Genomic DNA, 12,559 nt, shown 5'->3' on the forward strand with positions numbered 1-12,559 from the left:
CCCTTCAGGATCCATGTTCGAGCCTACTGCTTCTCCCTCTCCTAAGTGCTAAGCTCACGGTAACCAGAAGTGTTACACTATTGCCCCCAGTCCCCAGCACACCACCAGGTGTGTGGTAGAGACTGCATTAACTATTTTAAATGCAGCAGTTTCCCAGATGCAAAGACTGAAGGCTCACAGAGGGGCCATGGTCAGTCAGCTCGCACAGTATCCAAGCGGGACCCAGAATCTGCTGCAGCTGCTCCACCCCCACTCCCCCACCTCCCACTCCTTGCCCCGCAAACACCCGCCACTCCCCTCCCGTCCTGCCCGCAGGGAGCAAACCACAGGCCACCCCTGAGGTCACCAACAGACCTCAACAGTTAGTTCCTTGCCTTCTCAGCTACCCACAGAGAGGAAAGGGAATCAGGACATCGGGTTGGGGTCTAGGAGCCTGAGAAACCTCGAGAAGCATGGGTGGGGCCAGCTGCCCCCAGAACCCAATTCTCCCCCTGGTGGTGCTCGGTGCGGTGCGAGCATCTCTCTTTCGGAACAGGAAGCTGAGAGGAAGATGGAGGAGGTGGGTGGCTGTGCAGGAGCCCAGTAACCACGCAATGGGGCCAGGCCACAAGGCCAGGATTTGCAGTCCAGGAACTGGAGAGCTGGCCCTAGCTGGAGAGCAGACGACGGCTGGACTGTTCCGGGTGCATGAAACACGCGTCGCTTTCTGCAGCCCTCACAATCAACCATTGCAAGTGGGTCAGGAAGCACGAGTGGGACAAACTCCGCCCACAGGAGCTGCCTGGACTCTGGGGACCGCGCCTCAGCTCTGCAGCCTCTCAGCTTCCGCGAGACACCACCTCGTCTACTGGTCCCATCAGCCTGCACCTACTCATCATTCCTAGGCTGCTTCTTAGCCAGTCAATGACAGGTCCCTAGGCCAGTGGTTACTTTGCCTCCTAGAAGACAAGCTGGGGACTGGCCATGGCGATGGGCTAAGAGGGCACCAGTCCTAGAGGTGGACGCCTGTACACTAGAGTTCGTGTACATGTGGACTGGTGAGTGAGTAAGTGTGTGTGTGTGTGTGTGTGTGTGTGTGTGTGTGTGTGTGTGTGCGTGTGTGCGTGTGTGAGCACACACAAGCCCAGTACTGTATAGGACCACAAAGAATTAATTTTTCCTAGGAAGGAAAAAAAATGTGTTAAAAAAAAACCTACTCCCTGAGCCATGAACCTACGTCAGTTTTACCTAAATTAAAGCAAATTTGGGGATTCTTTTAATAACTACTGAATTTTTCAGAGGATGGGGTCTTGTTTTGTTTTTATCTGGGGACTGTGGATGGGGCTCAGTGTAAGATCATTTAGCTGGCACAAGTTAGAGTCAGGCTTTGATACCTAGCAAACACAAAACAACACCCCCCCTCCCCGCAAAAGCAAAACAAAACAAAACACTGTACAGAGAATCTTCCCATCTTCAGCAAGTCCTGGCACAGGCTGACAGCTAGGCCACGGTCACACTTTGAGTCCTGTCACCCCCATGTCAGGGGCTTCTTTGAAGGATGAACTACCCAAGTTTAAGTGGTCTCACTGGGCATTTACATATTCAAATCTGTATCTGCCGCGAATGATTTTTATTTTCTTTTCTCGCAGCTGTGGAGTGGCAGAGACTGTCTGAACGGCCCCTGAAGGAAGCTAAAGTGCAGATTACAAAGCATTTAGGGCAGGGAGGGGGGCTGCAGCTTGTGGGGGTCCTGTCTGGCTTGCTCCCCATTCGGTCCACGGTCCACACCTGCAGCATGGTGAGGGTGCCAGGGTGCCGATGCATGCAGGGTGCTAGTGCATGCCTGGCTTTTATGGAAAGTGACCTTTCTGGGATTCAGACAAAATCAGGAATTAAAAAAAAAGCCAAAATGCACAGAACTTTTTATCTAGGATTCTTAGTTCTGGCAGACATCAAAGGGCGAGGGAAGACTCTTGGGTTCTCTCTCCTGACCTAAAGTGGCCCAGGCTCTCCGTGTCAGAGGAATGTTCTCAAGAGGGAATTTCCCAGTTGTTGGGACAGGCATGACAGAGGCGTGGCCACCTGCACCCTGGACCTCCACACAGCCCTTCCTCACATCAGTGCCTCCATTTCTCCCACTCCGCAGTGCTCACCTTCTGGGTTTCCCCCACCCCCGGCCAAACCACACTGCAATCAGAGAATCAGAGAGTGTGGCAGTGCTCAAAGGGACCTCAAAGGCTCTCCCAGTGCCAACCATCTAAAGAGCAAAATCTCTACCATGTACCCAACTCTCGGGACCCGAGAACTCCTTCATCCACCCCATAGCTCATTAAAATGTGCCATTATCACCCACCCATTTCACAGATAAGGAAACGGAGGCACAGAGAGGTTAAGTCAATTCCCTAATGCTATCCAGGAAGTCCTTAGCTGGTTTGGAACGCAGGCTGGAAGAGCAGGAGCCAAGAGCACTCGGTCCAGAGTTCTACTGGCATTGGGATGTCTATGGGGCTTCCTCCTTCCTTCCGGAACCTCTGAGGCCGGCAAGAAGACAATGAACTTCTACCCCAGACCCAGCCTCAAAAGATCCCAGATCATGCAAATCAGTGGCACCCTAGAAACATCTCTCTCCCCGAGGGACCTTTGGGGGTCTGGGGGTGGTACAATTCACTAAGAAATCTTCCGTGGACTAGGTGTGGCAGCATACACTCGCGATCCTAGCACTCAGGAGGCTGAGGCAGTGCTGAAAACCTGCCGTTAATGTGAACTACGTAACAGGTTCCAGGGCAGCCTATACTGTGCCGTGAGACTGTCTCAAAATAAGGCAAAAAATACTTCTTAATAGGTAGAGAGGCCACAGTACATCAGAGAAACATCACCCTTTAATTTTCCTGTCACTTCCCAGGAGAGGGAGCCCAGAGTGCTTAGTGCCTTGTGGGGCTCCCAGAATGCTTCACTTTCTACCAACTTGTCTAGGCACAGGCGCTCTAAGTGCCCCTCACCTGGGCCCTGTACCAGGGATGGTCCACTCAGGGACAGGGCTTCGATTAAGTTGCAAAGGGTTCAGGGACTGGGGATGACAAAAGGGGCTTGGAGACTAATTAGGAGCAGCAATGAGAGCTTAATTCATAAAAGCAAACATTTTCCATCCATCAACCTGCAGCCAGTTAAGGGCTACGTTTGAAAGAAATCTGTGCACGGGGAAGGGAGCCAACAGGAACAGGAAATGTTCGAAAGAATGTAAACTATTTCAGTTTCATAAAAAGTAACAAGTAAACAGTTATTACATGCAAATAACGCTCTGGTTTTAATTAATGCCGAAAAGTCAAAAAATATGTTTGACATTTGTATGTATATACCGCACGGCGGCAGAGGGCAAAATGGTGCCCAGATGCCCAGTGGGAGCAGGCTGCCGGCTCCCAGGGAACTCCAGCCTTGAGAAGGTCTTGTTTATTGGTGTTGAAAAGTACCATTTTGCCCCAGCCTTGGCAGCCAGGAGCCAACTCACTTCCTAACCCTGGAGGGCTTGCAGAGCTTCGGAGGAAGGTGACTGCCTAGCCACTTCAAGGCTCAGCCACTTCTCAGCAGGCTGGCCTTAAAGCCGCAGATCCTCCTATCCTCAGGGCATGGGAACCAGAAGGGCTCCTCCACCCCAGAGTTACTTGATGACGGGTTTCGGGTCCCAGCGCCTCCCACTCAACAGCCCCTGGCGACAGCCACTGTGGCGTCTGGTCCTGCCTTCTTGCCACTACGGGGGGGGGGGGGGGGGGGTGAGACTGACAGGGTAGCCACTAGCGTGATCCCCGAGCTGGAATGGTAGCCTCCAAACTTCTCTTTCCAACATTCACCGGTCCACTCTGAATTCTCCCCTTCTTCTCCGGAGACCACGGGGACTCCTGCCCCTGGGGCGTGTGGCTGGGGTGCCTAGGCCCCAACCAAAAGACATCCACACCCTGTTTGGACTTGTGCTCACAGGACCTTCTTCCAGCATCTTTTGTGAGATCAGGGATGCTAATGGGACAAGGCAGCAGCACTAGAGGCTTTTAGGAGTTGCTAAACCCTGGAACCTGGGAGAAAACTCTACTAATAAGAGACCATAAATATATCCACATAAAAGGGCAGTGAAACGGAGAAGAAGCGCTATCCTGACAGCACTGGGCTTGCAGATCTACGCCCGGGGGTCCTGCTGAGACCCAGAATTCTCCCTCAATTCCTGTCCCCACCTTTGTCATCCCAGGGTCCCTCCAACTCACCTCGCCCGCTCCGGCCCACGAAGCGAAGGTCGTTGAACCTGGCCACTTGGTTTTTCATGACGGCGGAAGCGTTGCGCAGCTCCGCGGAGTAATTCTCGTCATTGCCCGCCATCACTGTCACCACCGTCCCATCAGGCACATCCCCCAGCGCCACCACCTGAGGAAACCGGCAGGAAAGAGGACAGCTGAGAAAGGCCAAGAGGTAGAACAGGCCAAATGGTGTAGCTCCTCCAGTATGGATGGATGAACTCTCTACCCTCCGTACCTAAATCCTGGGTCCAATGGCTAATGTGAGCCCCAGGAAACCATCCCTTTTTATTAAATTTAGTCTAAGCTAGAGCTGTCAATCAGCAAGGTCACTGCTAAGGGCGGGGCGCTAAAGAAGACTATAGCTCCTAGCAAAAGAATCAGCAATGGTAACAACGGGGATACTCCTTGCTCTCAGTTCATGCATCGCCCTTTGGGGTACAAAATTTGGCCCGGCCATGCGGCCAAGGCCCAGTTAAATAGCCTCAGCGGAGTCTGGATTCGTTATGTAGAGAAAAGGCAAAATGTAAAACAAAACTGCTGCTTTGCAAGCTTATCCAGAAAACCCCCGTTTTGATGGCTACGGCGCGCGCGCGCGCGCGCGCGCGTACCTGCTGGGAACTGCTGGATGGGTGGGTGGAGCTGCCCCTCCTCCCCACCCAAGGCACACCAAGAGGCAGATGCCTTTTGAACCAGACTTTAAACAGAGTCACAGCCATTTAAACGTGGCTGCCGTGTGCAGCGACTGGGGATCCAGATGGTAAAGATTTCAAGGAGAAAATGTTTGGGGTCTGATTAAAAAGGCCAGATTTCCTGTCAACATCCTGTCTTCTTTTAATTTCAAAGATTCCTTTTAAGCTCCAAGTGACAGTAAAACCTCCGATCTGACGATCTGACGATTACAGTCACACGGGCCTCCTCCCCCTCCTCCCCGGGAGATTTCCCCCACTGGTATTTTAAGATGTCACCCGGGAGACCTCAAAGAGTCTCTAGTCTTCTTTCTCTCTCTCTCTCTCTCTCTCTCTCTCTCTCTCTCTCTCTCTCTCTCTCTCTCTCTCTCTCTCTCTCTCTCCCTTCCTTCCTCCCTCCCTCTCTCTCCAATTTGAAGTCTTAATGGGAGCAAGGAGGGCCTCAGCTGCCAGCAGCCGGCTTTCCAGCCACCTCGGGCACCACTACCTCCCCAGCCGCTGGCCCTTCCTGCCCTGCCCTTTCTCGCGGCAGCTGTGAAAGGTTTAGGGGAAAACCAAGGCGTTTTCGTTTCATCTGGCTGCCCCCCTTTAAAAAAATACAACGAAAGAAAGAGAAAGAAAGAGAAGAGAAGAAAATGAAACACTTGCCTATCCCTGGCATAGTTGGAAAAAAAAAAAAAAAAAACCTCTCTGAACGACTCAGGGCTACTAGGATGGAGTCCCAAGCCTGTCATTCGGGATGCAGACTTCTGAGGGAGGCAGCCCTTTAGGGAACCGCGCTCCAGGATCGGCCTATGGTCGCCCCGTGCAATATTTCAGCCGCCCGAGGTGGAGAGTGTGGGAAGGAAGTGTTTCTGCGGCAGCGCAGGAGGCGCGGCGCCTCGGGGTAGGCCAGGCCCTCCTCGCCCTCTGCACCCCACTCCTCCCTGGTCCTTGCCCAGCTCTGGTGATCCTCTTCCCGGTTACGGGTTAGGCTGTGCCCGGAGGAATCTGGAAGCCCCAATCATCTCGTTTCCACGTCGCCATACTACGCAGGGCCCTGCAAAGGCCAGGTGGAAAGGTATTGCCCCTCCAAGCTGTCGGTGCATCCGTGAGGGAGCTCCCCAAATCCTCGCGTTCTGTGGCCGTGAGGCCGCGGTGCACCGATCTCAACGCGGGGTACCCGGTAACGGCAACTGGCTACTGCAGCAGGAGCGGCGGGAGGACTCCCCCGCCCAGTTCTCCTGGCCGCCCTCCTGTATCGTCCCTGACTTAGGTAAACCATATTTTTCTGGACCCGGGCTCTTGCAGAGGGACACCCAGGTTCCCTCCACGTCCTTCCTGGCCTGGGTTCCTGCAGCGTGGGTGACCAGGCACTCCTGCGTCCTACTGTCTGGATGCTCCCCTTTCCTCCCAACCTGGTGTCCCCAAGTTCTCTGGGGTCTGGACTCTTATAGCGGGAGCATCTGGGGTCCAGCGGAACCCTTCCGGACCTGGGGCCCTGCAGCAGGGGCGCCCGGGCACCCCCGTGTCCTGCCAGCTGTCATCTCCCTCCGTGTCCTCCCAGCCCAATGCTCCCCATGCCCTCTCCAACCTGGGTTCCTACAATCGGGGCGCCCAGGTTCCTCCATGTCCTCCCGGTCCGGCCCCCCGCACTCACCTTGAAGGCGACCGGCAGGGTCTTGTTGCAGCGCCAGTGCGAAGGCAGAACGGAGCAGAGGAAGTTAGGGCTGTCGGTGCGCACGAGCTCTCCCGCGTGGTCGGCCAGCACGTCCACCATCGAGCGCACCTCGGGCCGGGTGCGGCCGCCGGGGCCCGCGGCAGCCTGCGCGCTCAGCGCGCCGCTGTTCTCGCCCATCTTTCCGCCGCCGCAGGGGAAGGCCGTGGAGGGGGGAGTGAAGCGGCGGCTGGTGCTCGGGTCTACGGGAATACGCATACCGCAGCCGTCAGGGCGCGGGCGGCCGCAGCCGCGGGAAGCAGGAGGCGGGAAGGCGGCGGCGCGGGGCCCGGCCAGCGCGGGGGGCGGCGCCGGAGGGGGGGACGCCCCGACGGTCGGCCGCGCGCCCGCTAGTCCCGCATCCCGCGCGCGCGGCCGCCCCACGGACTTTGCGGCCGCGGCCCCAGCCCGGATTCTAGAGAATCAAGTGGCGGCGCCGCGGCCGCCCGCGCGGGGTTAGTACCCGGGGCCGCGGGGCGGGGCCGCGCGAGCGACGCGGGGCGCAGCCAATCGCAGCCCCCAGGCTCGGGGTTCGCCAGGCAGGACCGGGCGTCTGGGGCCCGCGCGGGCCTTGCAGGGGCCAGGCCCCGCCCCGAAAGGTCTAGACACCGGCGTCCCTGCAGCCGCGCGGGAGCCGCGGTTCCCCGGAGTCGGGAGCAGTCGCTGCAACCTGGGCAGAAATCGGTTTCCAGCGTCCTGGCTGCGTCTCGGTCCCCCCCCCCCCCCGGGTCGCAGCCTGGCTGCTCCAGCTCTGGCCACCGCAGCCCGGAACCTGCACCCTCAGCTGGTCGCTGCGGTGACACCCAAGGCTGGTTCCTCACTCCCTCTACCCCACAACGATTTTGACCTGAGAGCTTCCACCCCACGCGGGATTGCACGTTCCCCAGCTCCGCGCGGCCTTGGCCCTCTATAGCCTCTGTGTCAACCTTCGGAGAACACAGAATGGGGGCTCCCACACTGAACAACAGTGGGTTGGGGTCAACCACTTTGCTTCTGTCTAAGCAAAACTAGTTTCAGGATCTCATAGGCCTTTCCGTCGTGGCGGCCCGTGGCTCTTTGAAAAATACAGCAGGGCCCGCATCACGTGTGCTTTTTGGTGTCACCCCCCTTATGCATGCACCTTCCCGTGTCGTGGAAAGGGACACGAGTCTGTGGCAGGAAGAAGGCTGTCAGTGACTTGGAGAGGGGCCGGACTGATTTCTCCCTGTGGGTGGAAAGGGGTCTTCCTAGGGCAAAGCCATCGTCTTCTTGGCCCGGGTGTGCTGTGTTCTACAGTACTGTCAGGGACCCTGTAGGAAATTGGTCTCAAAGTCTGCACTGTTGCTCATGCCTGGTGGCCCAGCCATTCCTGGGGTACAGTACCAGCAACGTTTCCTTCTCCTCAGCTCCTAGGCCTGGCATGGGTGCACAGACCCACAACTATAGGGCTACAGAGGGGAGGAGAGCCTAACGAAGCCTACAGTCACTGGGTGCTGCCCTCTCTTCAGGTGCACCCCAGGGACTGCGGAACGAACGCCTGAGTTTCTCTCGGTTCTTTGGAAATTCGACTGCATTTTCGTTGCCAGTGGCGGTGGACTGGACCTGTCTCTAACGACCAATTCCGAGCCCCAAGAGCAACACTACCTAGGATTCAACGGCGGCATCAAGACTTCATCCTGGAGCTCAGCCTAGCACAATCCATTTTGTTAAAAACGAAATGAGGCCCTAGGTGCATGACAGTGCGGATGAGTTCTGTCCCCTAATCTGAGGAACACCAGGAGAATTGTCCTGCACTGCTCTATGGGCCTCAAGCTAGCGCCCCGAGCCATCAAGAAAGCAAGGGATAGTGAGGGTCCCTTGCTGGACATTTTAGTGAACTAGTGACTTCGAGTCGCCCATCACTAGACCGAAGTCCTTGCACAGTCAGAAGCTCCAGCAACGACCTCAGTTCCAGAGGAAATCGTGGGAGCCTGGCTATGGTACATGTGCCCTCAGGGGCCTCCCCTGGAAAGGGACCACTGCTTGCCACCAGGTAGGGTTCATACCCACGACGAGCCACCTACTTTGCCCTCGAATGACTGTGGGCCATGACTATGACTTGTGAGACTCAATGGCGTGTAAATTCGATTTCTCCAGTCGTTTCCCGTTTGCATCTGCCCCGTTTATTAGCTCCTCCGCAGGATTTCTCTTTCTGTCCCTACAGCGAGTTAACAAACGGGTTTCCAGAAAATGAGGTTCTGGGGTAACCCTGTGTCTGACCCCAAATCCGTACTCAACCCTTGGAAGGCACCTGCGGGCACCAGAACCAAGGATTGGGGAACTGTAAGCAGCCGGACTTCTCGGGCGCAGGGACATTAGGGCTGAAGCAGTGACCGGAACCTTCCACTAGTTGGCGCTGGCGCCTTGCTGGCTGCTGAGTCGCCCCGCCAGACTCAGCGCACAGATGTGCGCCAGCTGCAGTGCCTAGGTTTTCCCGGGAGCCGGGAAAGAACAGCTTTCTGGACAGAGTGCTCGTTCGCCTCACTGTGTCTGCGGCCACGTTTCGGACAACGAAAGGCGTGGTGTTAGTTCTAGGGCTTGTCCTGGCTCTAATGGATAGGTGCCCTCATCCGGAGTTTCGGACACCCGAAGGGCCTGTGACCAGCAGAACTCTCTCCAACAGAAAAGCACCGTTTCTACTTCTGAGACCCATTCTGAGGCTAGGACAGAAGGCTCAAACTTTCATCCTTAGATCCGTCAGCTTCTTTCTGCTGCTCTGTACTGACAAGCCGAGACCTATTTCGGTATTGTCAGTTTTCAGAGAGCTCCTGCCACCAACTAGGACCCATCACGCCCTCCCCCCTCCCATATGCTCCATCTCCTTTTCTGTCCTACTGAAAGACACTATTCTGCTGTCTCTAAAATGCCCCCACTAAAGAGCACCTCGGAGTGTCCTCTGCAGGGCCAGGAAGCCGGCGGTCGGAGCTCCCCTCTCACCTGCCTATACGTTGCTGGGTAAACTGGACCAGCCTGGGTCATCTACAGCAGCCCCTCTCCTGAGAGGGACCTCCACCTAAGAGAGGGTTCTTGGCAGTGCGGTGCTGCCCCTGTCTCCAGAAGGACTGAGTAGGTCTGATTCCTTGGGAGTCTGGAGCCTGGGGAGGGCGGGCTTTGGAGAACCTGTTTCTGAGCTATGCTCTGGTTTATTACTAAGTCTGTCTTCCTTCATCACTCTGGTCCAAGAACCCTGCATTAAATATCCTTGAGCCTTCCTTTCATCTGTACAAGGGGTAACAGCTGCGCTGGCAGTAATGTGTAAAATGTTTGACACGGGCCTAGCACAGAGGGATGCTCTGTCATGCCGTCTGTCTCTGGCAAGTGCCACACCCTCAGCGGTGAAACACCCATCAGGTTGTAGTTTCCACACAGCTTGCCAGGACTCAGAGTCCAGGCTAAGGCCATGGCCATCTTGCCCCTCCTTCCTCCTAGGCTGGCCAGAGGGGCTACCTGGGACCTAAAGACTGTCTGGTGCCTGCCTTTAAACAGAGCTAGCCCTGGAGGAGGCGACCTTCAAGGGCTTTCTTGCTTTCCAGGCTCCCAGACTCTCACTATCTCCCTTCCGCAAGCAGCCCCGACCTAAACAGCAAGTGAACATCACCACCAACAGCACACCTTAGCTCCCACCGCCCCCGCAGGTGTCTGTTCCCTTTAGAAACTGAATTTCTCCATTCTGGTCCTGGCACCCACGTGCGAGGGACCCAGTGTGGATCCTGCCTCCTGCCTAGTCCCTGGAACTCTCAGGGGACTTTCCTGTCCCAGAAGGAACTTCACTTCTATTGGACACCGGACACGATTTGATTGGGAGGAGGCTAAGCGGTTCCTGCTGGGAGGGGGGGAGCGGTGAACCTCCCCTAAAGGCAGAGAAAGAAAAAGCCAGAAAGAGCTGTTAATAAAGGGAGAGCTGCGTCCCATTTTCAGGTACACGGTATAAAATATCGAAATAAAAAAGATGTCATGTAACCTGGCTGTGCGCATGGAACATGGTAATACAGCTAAATTCCTGAAAGGCGGGGACCCCTACCTCAGAGGTTTCAACTCTGCCTCACCTCTCTTGGGTGACTTGGGTGACTTGAGGGAAGGATCCGGAATGGGTGGGAGGACGGGTGTGACTTTCAATTGCAGAAGGGATAGTCAGACTTAGAGGAAGGCAGGGGAGCGAGGGACACCATTCCTAGCTCTGGGGGAGTCTGGTCCTCAAATGGAACCAGGCTGGAAAACCAGGCTGGAAAACCAGTCCTCCCTTGGCTGAGGCCTGACCAAGAACCAGGCCGGGTGCTGGCTTTGAGATGATTCCAGCCTCTAAAGCAGCGCTCAGTGCCATTCATTGTAACGGGAATGTGGCTCCAGCAGCCCCTTCAAACCCAGAAGACCTAGAAAATACCTCAGAAAGGCGGAGGAAGCGGGGAGGTGCAGCCAGGGCTGAGCGCAGACTGCAGACCGAAAGGGAGCGCAGTGCTTCCGTGTGCAAAGCAGGGGCCAGGCTGCCTTAAGCTGGAGGGAGGGAGGATGCGATCCCAGCCCCCAGCAGAAAGCGGGAGGACCAGAGTTGGTCCATTGCCCTTTGCCTTCAGGTTCCCATCTGAACAAGGAGAGTGCGCTTCCTAAGTAGTCCTTGGTTCCAGCTGACTCTCCAACCCCGGGGACACCAGACAGGTTTTATCGGTGACCAGAACTCGTGAGCCATCCCCGCACTCCCAGAACACAATTGCCTTTTATAGGATGGGGACTTCCTCCCTCCTATCTGTACTATCTGGATGCAGATCAATCCCGAGGGAGGTCATTGGGTTTCGGGGGTGCGGAGGAAGCCCACTTTAGTCTCCACATCTGGAGGGAGTTGGTCCAGCTTGGTAGCCCGGGTTCTCAGGCCCTCTGTTGCGCATGCTCGCTCACTCCCTCGCTCAGTCTCCCCGTGCCCCTGCAGGGCAGAGGTTTCATTCTCTGGGTTTCCAGGACGACTTGGGCTTCCAGAAGAAGGCTCTTCCCTGGCACCAGATCAACAGTCTCACTGACTCCCCGCCAGCACCACAGCAGGGACCCCCCACTTTGCACCTGGAGCCCAAGGGGATTCTGACAAAAAAATCTGTCATTTACCCGCCAGCTCGAGCCTATCATGTCCACACAGCAGGGGGGGGGGCGACTGCTGCAGTAGGCAGGGACAGGAAGAGCTCCTCCCTATAAGTGGCGGTCACCTCTACACTTCCTGCTCACTTATGCTTCCTTAAAGCATTTTGGGGGACCCCTGTCATCATGTCTATTTTACAAGTGAGAAAATCAGAAGCACAGAATGGTTAAGAAACTTACACAAGGGGCTGGAGAGATGGCTCAGCGGTTAAGAGCATTGCCTGCTTTTCCAAAGGTCCTGAGTTCAATTCCCAGCAACCATATCGTGGCTCACAACCATCTGTAATGAGATCTGGTGCCCTCTCTGGCCTGCAGGCACACATGTAGGCAGATATTGTATGCATAATAAATGAATAAAATTTTTTTTTTAAAAAAGAAAGAAACTTACACAAGGTTACACAGCTGGGAAACCACAGAACTGGGATTCCATCTAGGCTGCATGACCCCAGAGCTCATGTTCCTGACCACTTTTCTTGTTTCATGGGGAAGAATCGGTTTGGAGAAGTGACAGCCACGGGACAGAATTAGAATCCTGGCAGAGGTGTCCTGGGTTGGCTTCAGAATACGAGTGTCAAAAATGAAGCCCCTAAAGATGTAGTGTAACGACTGTACCATGGGACGGTTGGTGAGTCAGGCAAAGGGCTGGAGATTGAAACACAGAGAGAGAGACATGGGTCATCCTTGAAACAAGAATGCCCATTTTATTGCGTTCCAGGGCAGCTTATATAGGGCTTTTCTTGACTAATGGCCTCGCCCTAGCTCTCGGGATTTTCCAGCTG

The 12,559-nt window shown here is 55.6% G+C and overlaps 1 protein-coding gene and 1 long non-coding RNA gene across 3 annotated transcripts in view; one reads left to right on the plus strand and one right to left on the minus strand.

Annotated features, from left to right (window-relative positions):
• The window catches only part of Runx3 (RUNX family transcription factor 3), a 58,899-nt gene that overhangs the window by 18,410 nt on the left and 27,930 nt on the right, over positions 1-12,559 (minus strand). For both annotated transcript variants that reach the window (XM_087907034.1, XM_087907033.1), the window contains exons 2-3: positions 6,585-6,844; positions 4,230-4,386 (exon numbers count right to left, since the gene is read on the minus strand). In XM_087907034.1, the coding sequence (XP_087763160.1) occupies positions 4,230-4,386; positions 6,585-6,844 (417 nt within the window). The remainder of the gene's footprint in view (positions 1-4,229; positions 4,387-6,584; positions 6,845-12,559) is intronic.
• LOC148121667 (uncharacterized) lies at positions 5,537-10,619 on the plus strand. The gene is made up of 2 exons (XR_015738059.1): positions 5,537-6,005; positions 9,562-10,619. It is a non-coding gene; the product is annotated as an uncharacterized LOC148121667 (long non-coding RNA).

The sequence above is a fragment of the Myodes glareolus genome, chromosome 6 (assembly GCF_982192425.1).
Source record: "Myodes glareolus chromosome 6, mMyoGla1.1, whole genome shotgun sequence".
Classification (NCBI taxonomy): domain Eukaryota; kingdom Metazoa; phylum Chordata; class Mammalia; order Rodentia; family Cricetidae; genus Myodes; species Myodes glareolus.